The sequence below is a fragment of the Rhipicephalus microplus genome, chromosome 3 (assembly GCF_043290135.1).
Source record: "Rhipicephalus microplus isolate Deutch F79 chromosome 3, USDA_Rmic, whole genome shotgun sequence".
Lineage (NCBI taxonomy): Eukaryota > Metazoa > Arthropoda > Arachnida > Ixodida > Ixodidae > Rhipicephalus > Rhipicephalus microplus.
Window position 1 is genome coordinate 202,639,499 of NC_134702.1, and position 19,437 is coordinate 202,658,935.

The 19,437-nt window shown below is 45.7% G+C and overlaps 1 protein-coding gene across 1 annotated transcript in view; it reads right to left on the minus strand.

The window, feature by feature from the left end:
• LOC119173056 (uncharacterized) overlaps positions 1 to 9,761 on the minus strand; it is a 54,687-nt gene extending 44,926 nt beyond the window's left edge. Inside the window, exon 1 of the mRNA XM_075890682.1 lies at positions 9,525 to 9,761. Within this exon, the coding sequence (XP_075746797.1) occupies positions 9,525 to 9,611 (87 nt within the window). The 5' untranslated portion in view covers positions 9,612 to 9,761. The remainder of the gene's footprint in view (positions 1 to 9,524) is intronic.
• Between the last annotated feature and the right edge of the window lie 9,676 nt (positions 9,762 to 19,437).

Below are 19,437 nucleotides of genomic sequence, written 5' to 3' on the forward strand. Positions count from 1 at the left end.
CCGCGGGCAGCTATCAACCCACTATGATGAGCTTCGGTCTCAAAAATGCTCCGTTTTGTTTTTCCCGCCTTATGGACAAGGTTTTAAAGGGCTGCGAGGCTTTTGCAGTACCTTACTTGGATGACATCGCTGTATTCTCCGATGCCTGGGTGGATCATTTGATGCATTTAAGGGAGGTGCTCGGCCGGTTGCGTCAAGCAGGGCTTACCGTAAAGGCTGAGAAGTGTTGTCTTGCGAGAGCAACCGTCGACTACTTAGGTCACAACGTAGGACAAGGTTTCAGGAAACCCTGCGAGCTAAAGATCTCAGCAGTAGCTGACTATCCCCGGCCAATAACAAAGACCGACGTCAGGGCGTTTCTAGGACTCACAGGCTACTACAATCATTACATCCGAGATTATTCCACGTTGGCAAGCCCTTTGACCGATGCTCTCCGCGGGACAGAGCCTACGAAGGTGGCCTGGGATGAAAAGAAAGAAACTGCCTTCGTAAAACTGAAGGCAGCATTGATCAGCCGTCCGGTCTTGAAAGCTCCTGATTACGACCGCGAATTCACGGTCCAATGTGATGCTAGCGATCGAGGTCTAGGAGCCGTTCTATGTCAGAAGGATGACGATGGTAAAGAACATCCCGTGCTCTATTTGAGCCGGAAATTGAGTTCTCGTGAGATGGCGTACTGCGCTTCAGAAAAGGAGTGCGCTTGCATTGTGTGGGCCATTCATAAGTTGCAGTGTTACCTCGGAGGTGCTAAATTTACAGTAGAAACAGACCATTGTCCCCTTACCTGGCTGAAAACTGCGACATCAAAGAACAGTCGCCTTTTGAGGTGGAGCTTGATTCTTCAGCAATATCATTTTGATATTAAGTATAAAAAAGGCAAATTGAATGGAAACGCGGACGCGCTCAGCCGCTCTTTCTAAACCATTCTGGAGTGCTCTTGGTGTATGAAAATTGATATTTTAGTTTTTTTTTGTCGTGCATCTTATTAGGTAAATTTGTAAGGTAGCACGTCTGGTTTTTCAGCTCAAGTGAGTCCTGAGAGTTCTGAGAGTGAGCTTTTGTTAAAGCTAGTAATTAAAATTGGTTGGTCATCCCTCTTTTGGCTTGGTTTGTTCGAAGGGGGCCGAGTGCTTTCTTGTGCATGTGGTCCAGTTTCAGAAATGGTGTCGAAGATTCGGCCTTTACTCAGACCATGCCACAAGCGAAGGCGAGTTCTTGGGATTCGACTACGGACCCTTTCGTCGTCCCTGCGAGCAGCAGTGTTGACCGCTGCCCTCCGTGACTCATCTGGCGAGGGGTAAGCTGTTATGACCGGCGTCAGCAGGCGCCATGCTGTCGCTGAGAAGCGTAGCCGGGCCGCGTTCCCACGCCTGGAACTCCAGTTTTCTCGGAACCAGCGTCCAGAGATGACGGGGGAGCGGCGCTCTTTTAATCCTCAAACAAGTAGCCGACTCGCCGAATGTCTATGCTCGCCAGCTATTGTCCCTGCTAGCCGGCGGATGAGACGTCCTGTCGCCACGAAGCTGTAAGCCGTTCCGGAGGGGACAACAAAGAGCGTATTCCTTTGAAGAAACGGCGACCGCCGCCACAAAGTGCCCGGCTAATTGAGCGGACCGTTTGGCGGACCGTTTGATGTCTGCTGTCCGAAGCTTGGGACCCCTCGACCAGCGACATACACGACGAGCAAGAGCCTCTCTGGCGCCACCTTTAAGTGCAGTGATCTTGACTCGAAATTGGATGTTCACGTGCGCCGTGCCTGCTCGTACCTTTCACCTGTTGTGTGTGTGTGATTGGTGTTCCCCGCAAGAAGGAGGAGCCCGACAGGGCTTATAAGGACGCCGCCGAGTGCGGGACATCGCTCTGAACTGTGTAGCGGTTCAACCACCACGTTCGTGGTTTGCGAACTCTTAACCTCATGCTGTAAATATTTGTAAATAGTGCCATAAACCTGTTTGTTTTTCGTATCCCCATCTCGTAAGCGTTCGTTTCCTCAACCCGGAGCTACACCACGCTACCACAGCACCCCGGGATCGCAACATTGCTCACTTTAGAACAAAGCCCTCTTGTACGCGTAGCTTTGAACGTGAACTCATTTTCCGGGACAGAATTAAGGAAAGACAAAACAAAAACGACCGCACTCTGTTTCAATCTGCAGCCCTTCAAAGCTGGGCTAAATCGACGACACTACCGCGGCAAGTAATAGGCCGGATGTATGAGCAGATCCCGCGTAACGACCACATGCACACACACACAAACCGAGAGGCAGAGACAAAGAACAAAAGAGAGGACGAAGCGACTCGCGTGAGCTAAGTCATCACGGCCTTCTTAAAGGCGTAACGCACATCGCCTCGCTGTACGAAACGCGGACATTAAGGCTTCATCGACCGGCTGCGAACACCGTGACGAGCAAGCCCGGGTTTGGCCCCTAGGGTCCACGAGCCCGAGGTTGAAGGAAAGAAAAAGATTACTTCCAAGGTCAGCTACTCCTTATGCGCCCGCAAAGACCGTCGCGTTAGGTAAATTGTGAGATACACGGCAGCACCGGCGAGAGCTATGGGTGATCCGCTCATTTACTGTCTGCGACGAAACTTCATTGCAGTGAGAGGTGACTTCATGGTCGGCTTTGACAGTGGTGTATGCGATCGAAGCACTGACGCCAAACGACGTAGAAGGAAAGATAATACAGACAGACAGACAGACAGACAGACAGACAGACAGATAGACATATAGATATATATATATATATAGATATATATATATAGATATATATATATATATATAGATAGATATATAGATATATAGATAGATATATAGATAGATAGATAGATAGATAGATAGATGGATAGATAGATAGATAGATAGATATCAAGAGCCCACTACCTTACCCTAATCGAAACTTTCAAATAATGATCGAAGAAACTTTGGCCTTATTTTTCCTTGCATGAAAAAGAAGGAGCAGCTTGAAAGATCTGCTAGACCAAGTGCCTCGATGGCAGGGTTGCCAACCACAGGGTAAATACTCAACTTGTAGGGAATTTTTTCAGCCATCGTAGGGTGGTATAGGATGGTGGCGTAGGGTAATTTCAATATTGCGCCCGTCATTGATCAGTGAAAATGTTGAAGATCCACGTGACACATCCGAAGGTTACATTCCCGGAAAGATCCTCATTGGTATTGTAATAATTAAAATGTCACTAGCACAGGAGAAAGACGAAAGATAATACGTCACGCATCATTGTGCTAAGTTTTTTTTCAGAGATGTTTTAAATAAAGTTCTTTGTAGGTAAAAATAAAGTTATTTGCATGTATGTATGTATGATGTTTTCTGCTCCTCGGTCGTCTCTTATTTTTTTTTCGTAACGAGGAGCGTCTTCTAAGTATTGAAACGGTGGCAGGCTTCACTAACAAAAAAGAAAGCCTCACATACCTCATAATGCATAAAAGGTAAACTTTCGACAGAATGTTTGATGTCATCATAAAGTCATTAGACGTGATCGTGGCATCACAATGTGACGTCGAATGATGGCGTCATCAGACGGAATCTTATCACACGGCTATGGTTGGGCCAATCTAGAGTGTACTAAATGTATGCGTTGCTAGGCTAATCTCAAAACTTGGAATCGTTATTTAGAACTAGAAGCCAAGAAATGGAGCGTTTTCACGGGCTCCAAAGCAGTTAACCACACTGTTTAGTATTCTCCTCACGCCGGGGACCTCATGAACAACTAGTGCTGGAAATTAGAGAGCTGCTGCACCACCTCTTCGACGAAGGACACAAAATCACGTTTCTGTGGTTTGCAAGTCACCGCGGCATATTGGGCAACGAACATGCCGATGCAGCTGCTTGATCAGCAAATGAAGATGGCGAAGAAGAATGTATTCCATTATCAAGGGCTGATGCTGCAATGAAAATCCGAAAAATTGCTCATGAAGAAGTAAAATCCTAGTGGAAGGCTAAGTGCTTACGGCACATGCGACTGCTAGGCTGGGCACGTCTCGTCGATTCAGCCTCCGTCCGGACTCTCTCGACTTGAGACAACGGTGCTTTGCCGACTATGGCTTGGTGTCACTTTAACCAAACTTTTCGCCTTCCGAATTGGCATGGAAGACAGTGCTGCTTGCGATAATTGCGGCAGCGATAAAACGATAGAACACATTCTTTGTCACTGCATGTCCTCGTTAAAGCGTGCAAAGATGGTAGTTAGGTGCCTTAGCTCGCCTTGACGAGCCCCGCCGCAGTGGTCTAGTGGCTAAGGTACTCGGCTGCTGACCCGCAGCTCACGGCATCAAATCCCGGCTGCGGCGGCTGCATTTCCGATGGAGGCGGAATTGTCGTAGGCCCGTGTGCTCAGATTTGGGTGCACGTTAAAGAACCCCAGGTGGTCAAAAGTTCCGGAGTCCTCCACTACGGCGTCTCTCATAATCATATGGTGGTTTTGGGACGTTAAACCCCACAAATCAATCAATCATCAGCTCGCCTTGACGACAGGCCTTTGTCAGAACAATGACAATTGCTTGAAAGGCGACAAGATCTGTCTTCGCACAGAAAATCAGTGAACGCCTTATTGAAATTTTGCCTGGCAGTGGCCAATTGTTTTTCTATAACACCCTAGATACATTTGTTTTCTTTTTTGCCTGTCTATTTAGCTTTACGCTTTCTTTCCCATCTTTCTTCCCCATTCTCTCTTCCCTTAGTACAGGGTAGCAAACCGGATGCTCCAATTTCTGGTTAACGTCCCTGCCTTTCCCTCATTTCATTCTCTCTATCTCCGGAAGCGCAAAGTCAACGAGAACAAGACGGATCACAGAAAGATTGAACAGGATGCTAAAGTGTATTAAAAGGGTTTCGCCGATTCCGGAGGCACGGAAACTGTTGAAATATTTCTAGTCGGGCAACACAATTAACAGAGAAAAAGAAAAGGAAAATAGAGTTAGCTTTCCAGCCATCTTAAATGGACGCATAACGGACCATGCAACTTTTCTCGTTCAACGCTCCTTGCTACCATGTTTCATACGCTGCCAGCCGTATACTCACTGACCAATATACCTTTCTTTTCTTGCTACTTTGAGTCAACGCTGTTTGCATCCAAATGTCGGAACGTTTTTTTTTCCTTTCATCCGCTGTCCTTCATCTCCCGACTAAACTAATTTTCTAACCCCTCAAGTCACCACCGACTCCCGATACGTCTGATTGACTGATAGATTGAATGATTGATTGATTTATGGATTTTGATGGCACAAGGGCCAATTATTGGCCAAAGAGGCTCATATTCATACGTCTGAATGTCCTTGAGTGTACGTTATTATCTGTCCGTCATCGTTGCTACACAGTGCTATTTTTAGGTGAAGGGTAAAACGTAGGGTAATGATTTGATTGATATGTGGGGTTTAACGTACTAAACCCACCATATGAATATGAGAGACGCCGTAGTGGAGGGCCCGGCAAATTTTGACTACTTGGGGTTCTTTGACGTGCACCCAAATCTGAACACACACGGGCCTACAACATTTTCGCCTCCATCGAAAATGCCGACGCCGAAGCCGGGATTCGATGCCGCGACCTGCGGGTCAGCAGCCGAGTACCTTAGCCACTTGACCACCACAGCGGGGCAACGTAGGGTAGTAAAGAAATTTCTGTAAGGTAAAGTAGGGTAATTTTCACCTTGGCGTAGTGTATATACTAAAATTTGGTTGGCAACATTTCTCGACGAGGTGGCTACGCCATAAAAAAGTGCTTGGCTCAGAAATTATACGATATATACGGAAAAAAATTTTACAAGGACTGTTTTGCATGAGCAATAACAAAATACATTATAAACACTGATGGAGAGAGCAATTTACCAAACTACACGCACACGATGGTTTGAACATACACACAAACCACACTTACTTATTAAGTAGCAAAGTTTATATGCATGACGCAGTGTACGCGAAGTAATTATTTGTCATTGGCGACATATTTAGGTTAAGTCTGTGGTTAGATAAGATGTAAGAACATTTAATACTGAGGTCAATGCCAAGCGGTGCACTTGTTATCCTAAAAAGCACGGCAAAAACAGACATGGCAACGTGCTGCAAGACGGTTGAATAAATTGAAGGGTGTTGGAATTATATTCCCAAATTGAACCCGAATCAAACAATTACAAACTCTATAATATGCGTACTTTCAGGAATAATGAACATAAAAGGAAGACGAGAAAGAGATCGCCCATCTGTGGTGGCTACGAGTCTTGTGTAGTCCAGCAAGCATGTCCTAAATGGCCCAGACTCTGTTATTCTCCAAATAGGCATGTTATATACTGTGAGTATTCCCGTATCCTGACCAAACCTGAAAGAATCTTTTCTCATAGCCTAGTTCAGTGCTTCGGGGCAAGTCTCGTTTTTAATAATTACACGTGGATAGGTAGTACTTCAGATGGCTTGTATCTGGGCGATGTGCTGCGTATATAGTTCTAGTTGTTATGCAAAGCTGTATTTGATTGATTATGCATGAAGGCCCAGGATGGGCGAATGATTAGTCAATTATCCAATAAAACGACTGTCTTAACATAATACTGTCACCTCACGGAAAATGCGAGATGAATATCATGATGCCTATGAAGATATTAGACTAACTTAGAAATGACTTTCGCATTGTCAACAGTTGAAAGGAAGTCGTTCACTGCCAGCAATTGAGAGGCTGGTGCTTCAGTACAACTGCGATATAATTGTGTGAGGCTACGTAAACATAGTCAAGTGCTCTATACAAAATAGGTGCAGAGTGCCTGGCCATGACGGTTTACACCCAACTGAAGTTAGCATCCCATTGAACAGAGCACGGTCTCACTTTTTTCTTTTTTATCGCAGAAGCGTGGCTATTATGTTGGTGGCGTGTCCAAAGAATCACTTTAGCCTAAATCCTCTAGCATTTTTATTGTAAGTGCGGAGCATTGTAGCAGCCTGGACTGTCATGTGCTGTCGTATGCTGTGAGAGACTCTCTATCAGGAAAAGGCAGATTTTTATCGCACCTATGTATGGCTGGCATGCTAATCTGTATAGATATGGGGAAGGGGACTGAAATATTTCAATAGGGGAAAGCATGAAAAAAAGTTGTGACCAAGTGAACTTGATAAAGCTATTTACTATTATGGTATCGTGTAAATCAAGGCTTTCCTATGTGAATTATTCTATCATCAGAGCCTTCCTACAGGGGCTATATTCTGCGCAACGTTAATTGTTCGTGGCAGATTATGTCCATTTCTCGTTAAAACAGTTTGCCAAACAGTATTTAGAAAAGGCTCAGAAGGGCCGCTCTTTTAGCTTTCGCTGTGACTGTGCTGCCCCTTACGCGCAGCCCTGGCGTTTTCGTTTCCCGAAAAATCAGCATGGCCAAGTATCCTTTGAAACGTAATGCCCAGCAGTCTTAGCCTTGTGACGGAGATGGGCGATATCGGACGTTGCAGGTAGGCGATTCCCACTTATATGCGTGTTCCACACACTTTGTAGGGCTGCTTTAGAATCTGTAGCGCATGCAGAGCACAGGAGCCACCTTTACGTGCTGTTAAGTGCCCGCACAATCTAGTCCACGCATGCGCAACTTTGTCCCTGCACCAGTACGTGGGCGTATTGGCTCACTACTGCCGCACAATTAAGTACCTCACTGACTTACGTAGCTGAATAAGAGACTCGCAGAGCGCCGGACGAATTTTAACTTTTCAAAGATTTACCCCCGTGTTCAGAAACGCTTCTTGACTTGAACTTGACTTGCCACCGGCTTCAATGCAGCAGAAACACGCTTCGAACACTCCGATTGAAGCTGGTGGCAAGCCAAGTTCAAGTCAAGCAGCGTGTCTGTACACGGCGGTAACTATTGTCAAGAGCCCCGCCACGGTGGTCTAGTGGCTAAGGTACTCGGTTGCTGACCCGCAGGTCGTGGGATCAAATCCCGGCTGTGGTGGCTGCATTTCCGATGGAGGCGGAAATGTTGTAGGCCCGTGTGCCCAGATTTGGGTGCACGTTAAAGAACCCCAGGTGTTGAAATTTTCGGAGCCCTCCACTACGGCGTCTCTCATAATCATATGGTGGTTTTGGGACGTTAAACCCCACAAATCAATCAATCAACTATTGTCAAGAGTTCGGCGGATCATCTTGAGTGTCACACGAAACCCCTTCACGGAAAAGAATCTGTATGAACGCGTATCGCCTAAGAAAAGTGGAGTAACGAATGCCTTTGCCTTGTCCTCTTTGCTGCACTGTCGTAGCTTGGTAGAAACAAAGAACGCATAAACATGAAACAAGCCCTAATAAGTGCAGCCCTGCCTATGTTTGTTCGTTCGTGCTCCGTTCTTTTTTTCGACTAGACTGTGAACAACGTCACTCGAGAGTGAGTACTGACAAAATATGGCGCCTAAGGTGACATAATCGGCTCCTCAGTATCATGAAATCTAAACTTCCAAGCGCCGCAAGCGCTATTTCACCCTAAAACACCGCTGACTGAGAGTCGCATTTATTCGCTATATTAATGGACGGCTGACAGTGTGAGAATACCGGCTTGTATGTTTCTGTGCACTGCTTTCGAGCCGAGCAATCACACGCACGCAAACATGCACGCAGCGCACACACTGTGTGCGATGACACGATGTTCCGTTATCGCACCCGTTCTTTGTTCCCTTACTTCCGCGAAGCATGATTACAAAGACACCGTCAGCTCGTTCACTTTTGCCTGAAAAAAAATGTATGACGTGATTCCGGATAACGGAAAGCACAACAACATCTGTCTTACTGAAAGCATACATCCCAAAAACATGGAGTCAAAGCGCACCCACACACGGAGGTCGTTACAGCCGACGATTTGAAGTACAGTTGTCGCGACGCACCGGATTGCCTACGCTGCTAAGTGACCGCCGGAGACAAAGGAGAGAAAGAGAGAGTGCGTTGTGGCGAACGCGAATACGCAGTTGACAGCACCGGCCTTGCCAGGGTCGGCGCCGGGTTCGCGGAAGAGAAGAGGGAGGCCCTCCCTACAAGGAATGCACGCACGGAGGCGCCCCGATCGAGTTCGAGGTAGTTCGAGGTTCTAGCCATTAACAATGCCCGTTCTTTCTTTCCACATCGGACTATCGGGCACGACGCAGCCCGGGTCAAACGCGCCATGTGCCCGGTACTCATGACGTCATGTAGCATGCGAAACGGGGCAAGACAGGGCCCAGAAGATGAGAGGGTCAACGCAATATATTTGGCACGGTGAAGAAGAACCGATTGCGCAATACGATGAGGTGCCGTTTGGCGGGTACTCATTTCAAGGCACTCAGTAATCGTGTGACCTCATGTCAAACGTTCACGATGACATGCCGATCCGTAAACGACAGAACATTTGAAGGCAGGCGTCAGCATTTCGAAAGCCGGCGATAGGCACTGCTCGGAGTGCATGCCCGTAACAACGACGCCAGAACGAACGCACACACACCACTGGGTGCGCGTCGTATGGTGCCTGCCAGCGCCGTGAATGGTGGCGACGACGTGGTGTAGACTTATAGGAACTTACCTGTGGCCGTTGGACGGAGTGACCACCCACTGTAGCCCTGACCAGGGCTCCCAGGTTGCGCACGAAGATCACGAACTCGACGCACATGGCTGCCTGCCGGCGGAGCGCTGATGAAGAAAACCAGCTCTGGCCACGTCGCCGCTGGCGTCGCGCGCGAGAGAGCCTGCGCTGGTTGGCGCACCGCGGCGTCCCGATCGTCGCTGACTATCCGAGGCGAGCACTGTACGAACGGGCCAGCGCCGGCGGCGCGAGCTCTCTTCTCAATGCTATGTCAGTTTCAGGGAAAACGCAGTGCGCCCTGCGATCGATTGGCGCCGTCCCGCTGCGCAGAAGGAAAGAGGAGCGCGCGCGCGGGGAAACGAGAGAAGCGTCGGCCGTCCGGACCCGGCCATCCCAGCGCACATTCTTTTCGCCTCTTTGAGCGCGTCAAAGCTATACTGTTGGTGAAGGCCCGCGCGCCGGACAAAGCGGGCGGCCCGCTTTCTCCTTCGGCGCGGCATTCTTGTTTTTGCCGCTGAAAAGCTGCAATTGATTGTGGTCTCGGATTCACCGCGCGCGATCTGTCGCTGACCGGTAAATGTGGCCAACGTCGACGTTACTGCGACGCGTCGCCTTTAACGGCGATGATACGCTTGGAGGCGAGCGATGGTTCTCTTTTGTACAAAAACGAGTTGGAGTATTCGATAGGTGTTGCGCCATCTCCCGCTCCCTGTGTTGCGCAATCACGGGAGAAGTGGTTCCTGGCGCCTGTTTCCATTTCATGCACGAGTGATCAAACATCCGCATTCCTCGAGCTTCTGCGATTTCGAGCCTGGCAGATGTGGTAGTTAGGGGACACAATCACTGGCAACACGTCGCGTACTATGCTTCTCTGTGAATCTACTGCGCACATGTTGTCCGCCATTTGAAAATGCAGGACACTCGCTTCGTAGGACTGCATTTCTTAAAAGAGGCAAATCATAATTCGCAAAGTTGACTGCGCGACTCACTCGATGGACAAAAAAAAAAAAAACACGGACACGACCCGCATGGTTCATGTGGTCCATTTCGCAAAGAATGTTCAATTACCAACTCCCCCTGCTTGCCAATTTAACCACGTTCATAAGAATAATTGTTGGGTTTGACATCGCAAATCCACCATATGTGATTAGGAGAGATGCCGTAGTGGAAGGCATTGGTAATTTCGACCGCCTGGGGTTCTTCAACGTTCACCTAAATCTATTAACTACGTTTAGTCTCGGACCGAAATTGTGCTAGAAGTACCGTGCGTAACGTCATGCTAGGTGATCAACCACATTGCGCGCCAGTTGGATACTCTTCGCGTGGATATTGGAGTGGGTGAGAGAGACCCAGGAGATGTGTGTTCAGATACGCGCCTTGCCCAAATGTATCCCCTGAATAAGCACTATAGTATGATTGCATTTAAATAACATCCATGGACAATTTCTGCTCAGGAAGCTCAATACTACCTTAGGCACCGTACGACCGAAGGTATTGCGTGCTCTATGCACGAGACATAATAATTGAGAGACAGAGATTTGCGATAACTGAGTTTAGCTAATTGGTTAGTGTGCATGATGAATGGGCGCAGCGCATTTGTTCATGGTTAGTACAGCACACCGTAAACTCCTACAAAACTGAACGAAACTTGGGAGGTGAGCGGTTGTTGTCATCACTGTGACCTTACGTGAGAAGAATGAGCAGGGGACAGAAAAAGGATGGCATGAAAAAGGGGAAGACAAATGTATTGTTTATGTTCAAGTTGCAAAATGTACCACGTTAGAGAAAAATGAAGTTAAGCCAGCTGGTGGATAATACGTCCGAGTACGGGTTCTTCTTACCTCCTTGCATTAAGGTACACAATAAATTGCAAGCCTCGTGCACCTAGTATGCAAATACTGTACTTCTACAGTTGTCCATACTGAATGTTGACTGTACATGAAATGACTTCCTCGTTGGGCGTGCGCACACTAGGTAAATACGCAGGCCCCCAGGCTGAATAGTTACGCTAAAAGGATTGGTTCATTGAACGTATTGCTCATTAGCAGATATATTACTGGGAAAACCAGCAACTTGCCATATAAGAATCATTAAAAGAAAATATTATGATCACTACAACGTTTCACAGATTCTGCACAATGCAGTGTTGATTTGTACCCCTATGACACTTGGGGTTGTGAGAGCCAAAGCTCTGTGATGATGAAAATGGGACACTCAGGCACGTCGTAGTGAGGTCCTTCGCAATTCCCGCAGCATATCATATTTTGTTTTTTTTTTACGCATACCTATCCTCACACATGTTCTCGAATTTCAGCCGCATTGAAACGCACGTGAACACTTAAGCACGCGTGCGGCTTCGCACATTGTGGCGCGGTGGACAAAACAACAAGCAACACTGCTCAAAGTTTTTAATTGGCTTCTCCTTATAAATATCATTATAAAGGCAAATCCAGCTTTACAGAAACACTCAATTTTTTTTCAGACACAAATGTGTTTTTTATGGCGTCGAGTAAGTTTTTACTGACGTCATTTTGGTGACGAGCATGAAGCCGATAATAAACACCCGAATACGCAGCGAAAAATCAGAATTTCACTTCAGGCGAGGTACTTGAGCGGCGTATCGAAGCTTAAGCATGTATTCAATGAGGGTGGCGATTTGGGCTTGTTGGTATGGTTGCATGATGATGGATGGTAGCGTGTTGTGTCTATGTGCCTTCTCTTGTCCGTGTTCGTTGTCTGCGCTACCATCCATCATTAAGCATGTATGTTTGTCTTGCGTTTTTTTCCTGCAACGTAATTTTTGGGGGGCCTGTTAGTCATACCACAGCTCATCGTTTGCTGCAGCAAGTGGCAGATAATTATTTACAGGCTTCTCTTTATTGACCACCTCAAGTTTTGGTTTGAGATAGTATCAAAAACAACAAGCCACCAAGTGGAACTACCACCACATAGCATAGCAGGTCTCGACCTCATCAGCACACAAAACTGTCACCCATTTCCGGAAGGTCTGCATCAAGAAGTCCTTTTGAATAGGAAACGTGGCTTCAGTGTAACCTAACACAAAACATTTAACGCGTGTGCCGCGGCAACGCACTCGCAACCAGCTGCCCAAAAGTATCGACTGCTGGAACGAACGCGCCGAAAGAAAAATAGCGGCTATGACCTCATGACAACTTGTTTTATTGGCTGCAACGGGGCGATGCGATGGAAGTTAAGGGGTCCCTATGGGGTCCCTATTGATGGTGTGAATACCTTCAAAATCCGAATAGCAGAATTGCTGCAATTTACCTCTCAAGCTATATTCGCAGTCGAAATTGGGAGATGATATGCGCATGTTTACGGGAATCCATCCCGCAGGCTATCTCGGCTGCGAAATATTGTCCCAGTACCCTTTCAGTTATTCAGCACAAGGAGTAGTGCATGGTAGCTTTTTATCTCTGTGCCTCTAACCCTTGTACACAAAGACGCCTGACCGCACCTTACATTCTTTCTTAACAGGCGTGATGCTTCCATTTAGGAGCAATGAAGCAATGTACTCCATCACGACAAGAGGGATCACCGACAAAGAACGCTTCTGTAGCCGTAATTGATAGCAGGCCACAGTAAACTATTCGCATGGGGTGGGTCGTATCTCCATGATCTAAAGCGGGGACCGGGCAGGCAGATGTGGTCGAGTGTTATTTTGTGCTATCCACGCTATGGTGGACAAATATTTTGGTAGAGGGGGTAGGGGAAGACGGGCTTGGTGTGCCACCCCCTGGCTACGCCAGTGACAAGAAGCCCTAGGTTCGACGTGGTACAGGGTCTCCTTGTTGGTCGTATCCAGCTTTCCTGGACACACAACAGCCAGCGCCCCTAGCAGTCTCGGCTCGAAGCTAGTGCGTTTTCAATAGAATCAGTGAGTTTTTTCTCGAATAATTGATTGTAGAGGGTGAATGTTGAAAAACGCAGACAACAGAGAGCGCCTGGAAACCCAAACGAACGAGTATTCTGCAGCGATAATGTTGGGGCAAGCTTCAATTTTGTTCGCAGAGCAGTTAAAGATCGTACAATGTGGGTCTAAGGAAACCGCAAAAAAAAGTTGCCTGTTTTTTTTTTTTCACACAAAAACGTTCACTGCAGTAAAATTAAGCAGGCTCTATTGATGGTCAGTGCACCGTACGTAGTCCTGGGATTCAGCTTTCGATTAAAGCGATTCTCAACGTACCACAATTGGCATAACATTGTTCCCTAACGCGTTTTTTTTTTCGCAACGCTGTCCTTCAAATGCTTGTGGCATATTGATAAACTCGTGCTTATCGCCAGCAGCTCAGTGGCATTTGTGGCCAAGTGCGTTTTTTGCATAGTTGCGAGGCGCAACATCAGCGCGTCGTCATAGGTTCGATGCCACGTGTCAAAGCCTATTTATTTTTTTCAGGCAGTGAACTAGTTTTACAAAATACCACAAGATATCGCCACCAAAACAAACTAAGCAAGTTTCTGTTTCAGTTTCGATTTATCACTGTGATCTCGAGGAGTCTTGATATTCTTCATTTTCATTTTTTAGTACATTTTTAAATACTTCATGCATATCACAGTCTTAAGGTATATTTTAATTCTTACTTTATTCTTTTACACATCTTAAGGAAAACCTTGCTCGATAAAGTTAGCTGAACAAAGCTCCTTCTTTTTTTTTCTTACGCATATTGTTATGTGAAATTTAGGTGAACATAGCTACTTCGTTTTTTCGTACGCGTAGTATAGTGTATTCTTCCTCACCTTTTTTTTTATTTTGGCATGCTCTTCTCAGGTCCCTACAATTCACCGATGCAAAGAACACGAACTAAGAGGAGAGAAGCAAGGCATAGTTTATGTGAAATTATACGTTTTGCCGTTGCTTTCTGAATGTGAAGCGCTTCTTTGCGTAGTATCTATCTATCTATCTATCTATCTATCTATCTATCTATCTATCTATCTATCTATCTATCTATCTATCTATCTATCTATCTATCTATCTATCTATCTATCTATCTATCTATCTATCTATCTATCTATCTATCTATCTATCAATCTATCTATCTATCTATCTATCTATCTATCTATCTATCTATCTATCTATCTATCTATCTATCTATCTATCTATCTATCTATCTATCTATCTATCTATCTATCTATCTATCTATCTATTTAGCCACTTACAACTTTTAGCTCTCCTGGCTGTTTAACTAATGGTATCGATACCTAACTTGGTATGGGATAACATGACTGTATGACGAGCATATTTGACTAGTCGTATAATGAAAATTATCACATGTATGTCATGAATGTCATGATTTACGAATGAATGTCATGAATTGCGATAATGAAAGACACTTCAGTGGTGCATTGAACCAGACGCGTACTGCTCGCACAAGCGTGTAGGTACTGAGGCTATTATTTGTTTCACCTCATACTAATTATTTAGTACTTTTTGATTACCAAATTTAGAAATTATGGTCTGGAAACCCAAAATGTGAGCACAGAGATGTAGAACACTTCCAGAAACCACCGGCTAAATTGTTTCCTGTACGATACGTCTCGCACTGTTACTTTTTTCACGTTGTAAAGAAAGTGTGACAGTTTGGGCTGGTCGGTATGACATGACGATAGTTATAGCGTGAGACTTCTTGTATCTGTTTCGTCGTTCTGTTCTCGCGATATAACTGTCGTCTTGTAAAAAAAAAAAAACGCGAAACTGAAAAAAAAAAAAGCCGCGTGACGGACCACGAGCAGACTGCTATAGTTCTGCTATAGGGTTATATAGCAGCAATCTATCTACTTTTTTTTTCATGTTTCATTTGCTCCACTCCGTCTTTTTTTTTTGTGTGAAAAGCGCAAATACCTATATATATATGCTTGAAAGCATAGCCAGCTGTTCTACGCTTTCCGCATTGAAATGGCCGATACGGCAGTCTGTGACCACTGTGACAACAAAGAATCCATTGCACATATATTTTGATACTGATGACAGAAGCAACGAGCTCAATAAAGTAGATAATCACTGTCTGTGCAAGAAAAGAACATAATATTACAACTGAGTGAAGGTTAAACTGATGAAAGCGCCTCCAACTCCGGGCTACCCAGCATTGAGGCACCCCCGAATGGACTAACAGCTTCTCATGAACGAGAAAAGCTTTTATGAGGGCTACCAAAATATTGTCGCTTGGGGTGCATCTATTCCTAATATATGTTTTTAAGTTGCTTATTTCTTAAAATTTGCATAGTGTTTTATGGAGGTTATAATATTTTATCGCAGTTTATGTATTAGTAGTTGTAAATTGTGTGAAAAATTCGCGTCTGCTTTCTTAGTTTTCTCACATTGCTCCGAAATCGCATTCAGTGATATGTAAAAACAAGAACATCATAGCACATGGAGTATAATTTACAGGCAGAGAGGCACTCACAAACACAAGCAAAATCAAGTGTAAATACTTGAATACAGGACTTCGGCCGTGTAACAATCGTAAAGTCCATGGTAATATACGCAAATGTATACTTGAAATCAATGAGAATATTTTACGACGTTGTTGTCCGTGATGGAAGCGTATTCCTTTCGAGTGGTGATTCCCGGCCTCTGAAGAAGGGGTTGTATCAACATAAACCAAGTGATATTTTGCTGTGCTAAACCACTTGTTAGTATATCATGGTGGTCCTACGCCTAGGAAGCTCTTCGCCACACATGGTTGCAAAAGCTGCCTGTGCCTGTTATCCGCCAACTTCCGGTGACTCGTCGATTTTGACGCTGGGGCAGTTTTTCATAAAAGGCTCTGTCGACACAGTATCTTTCGCGTCTTCTTCATATGTATTGAGGAGAGGGTATGAAGCGTAGACACGCTAGCGCTAAAAAATCAGTTCTGTGCTAGCTTTGAGGAAGACAACTCTCGACACAAGCCCTGTTTACGAATCGTTCATCGCAAGCTTCCATCTTGCCCTTTGCTTGTTTTTTTTAAATATTTCTGATATAGTTATGCAGTGCTTGGCATCGTGCCTGCCTCCGGACAGTTCATTCGAAAGAGTCCAAGAGATCCATCAGCCAAATGGGTCGACCGATGGCGTTGCTATATCGTGGCACCACACCAGGCCCGTGACCCCCCCCCCCCCCCCTAAAAAAATCTCTTTACGCCCTTGCGGCTGACGTGTCAAAAAGAGGCGGCTTAGATCATGTTCATTCATTAAAAGTGCAACAAGACTACACTGGTCGTCAAAAAATAAGGTATCCTAAAGCTTCGTTTTTAGGAGTTCGACGCAATAACGATCTTCTGTTTCTATAGTGCCTACTTCAAACACTTAATGCATGAAACCTTTTCAAACCAGCTATGCACCCTTTACATAGCCCTAAAGAAACAGACGCAGTAGCGTGTGTGCGTTTTTTGTAGGGAGTTACAGGCTTTAAACCACGACGTCCTCCTGATAATCACATGTTCTGACGCCTGATTTCCATGGTCACTTGTACCGCGCATCATTGCTGCAATGTTTCATGTTGCATTGTGAAGCATGCATACAGCACGCGTGTGCTTCTGAAGAATGTGCCACTTTCACTGCATTTTCAAGCAGAGGAAGCTATTTTCAATGTATTCACAAGCAGACAATTATTGGCCGTGTGGTAGAACATCCGCTTGACACTGAAATGACGCATGTTCCATTTCCACTTGGACGCCAACGACCCGGCTTTGATCCCCACTCTGATCCAGAAGTTTTCGTTATTTATTCTATTTGCATCGTTATACATACTTCGGTGACGCATATGATGATTTTTCGCTCACATGCAACGGCGCCGAAGCCGAGACCAATGCCAGAATTTCTGCAAAACGAGCTCTTCAACGCTGTTGCGTTAAAATGGGAGTTGATGGATAAAACACAATGGTGAACAATTTTACATGCATGAGTTTAATAATGTTTTATTTATCCGAAGACACGGACCACTTGTAACATAGCACACATCGAGGACGAACGCTGTTGTTATCCTCGTTATTCCAGCCCCAATTCGCACCATTAAAAAAGTCACATTTTATATTCATAAATGTTTATGCCGCGCTTATTTGTTGTGTGATTGGATATGGTATCACAACAGTGTCAACATATCTAATCACACCACGACAGAAGCGGGATAGAAAACGGGCGCCACTGGTGCATTGCCGAAACTTCCTGGCCCTTGCGATCCCTCTGGAGGAACTTTCACTAATACTTTTATTTCTTTGTATCCACGCCCATGACTGATGTGAAAAAAATAACCTGCAGGTATAAAAGCAGCATTTATAAAAAGTACAGTCTAGTTCCAGACAAATTGTTACAATAATGGATGTGAAGCGGAGGTATTTAGGTTAACAATACCGGCTGCCTTGCTAACAGGCTCACTTCACTTCCACCTTTCCTGTACCAGCAAAGGTACCAAAAAAAGGCAATTGCGGATGAAAACGTGAGACAGAATACACATGATAACAATAATGGCAAAAACGAACGACCTACGGCGACTTCCACTGTTAGAAAACGGTGGCAGTAACGGTGCACATATGCGTAAATTTACCGCTTCGAGGCGTCAGAGATGACGCGTTGCTGTGATGTACTCCTCAATAGCCAACATAGGCGTAGGCGGTGGAGGGCGTGTTTTAACTCTTTTCAAGACTCTAAAGTTTCGTATGTGTAAACACGCACATATACAAATAAACGCACGAGCATAAATAACATTTGTACAAGTACCCTCCCCCTTTGCCTCGCCGACTTACGGAGGTCCGCCGCGTCTCTCATAATCATATAGTGGTTTTGGGACGTTAAACCCCACATATCAATCAATCAATTACGGAGGTCAGCCGCGAAAGCGGCGCGGGCTTATTTATAAGCGCGCGGAACAAATGGTGAAACGGCAGGCAAGCAGGCTCGCAAACGCGACAAAGTGTGGCTGCACGTAGTTGCCATAGTAACGACAGAGATATCTTCCATCGGCTTCTTTGCTGCTGGCTGGAGTTTCGTTCCTTGAGTTCTTAGCGCTCACCACTTACCTATCAAACAAACAAAGAAAAAAGTGCCTTGGGCTGATTACATGTTTGCCATTCTTGAGTGAAAGGGGTGGAAGCCCGTCGATAATACAATCGAGAGGCATGTAAGATTTCAGGGCTATTTTTGTGAGGCAAAACAACAGTCGTTGAACACGTTCTTTCTTTAGTCCACTCTGCTTTTCTGATCAACATATTATTACCTGGTGTTTCACGTTCCAAAGCCACGAGATGCGACCACCCTGGTCGGTTCCAAATCCGGGACCTCTAGGTCAGAAGCCGAGCTCCAATGCGGCGACTCCTGATCAGCATAACTTCATCGGCAGTATTACCCGATCAGCGGTGGTCTAGTGGCTAAGGTACTCGGCTGCTGACCCGCAGGGCGCGGGTTCGAATCCTAGCTGCGGCGGCTGCATTTCCTATGGAGGCGGAAATGTTGTAGGCCCGTGTGCTCAGATTTGGGTGCACGTTAAAGAACCCCAGGTGGTCTAAATTTCCGGAGCCCTCCACTACGGCGTCTCTCATAATCATATTGTGGTTTTGGGACGTTAAGCCACACATATCAATCAATCAGTATTAACCGATGACACACTAGTTTTGTTGCTGCAATGCCACTTTGCGCCGTTCAAAGAGTAATCCCTATATAAGAGGCAAAGTTCAGGCAAGACCACTTATCCCGTCTTACTCAGAACAGGTACGCATGTCAGCACTATACAACAGAGTGAATGAGAACAACGAAAAAGAAAATTCAATCTAACAAGCACATAGCTTGTTGGCCTCAAGTTCGTAACCAATGTTTCGCTGCTCGCTAATCGCTGTAAAGAAAGAAAATGCTGGCACTGCGTCGAATTCTGCCTGCGGTCTTTTATGTCATTCGCACGTGGCAGCCGCTTTTTCGTTGATGA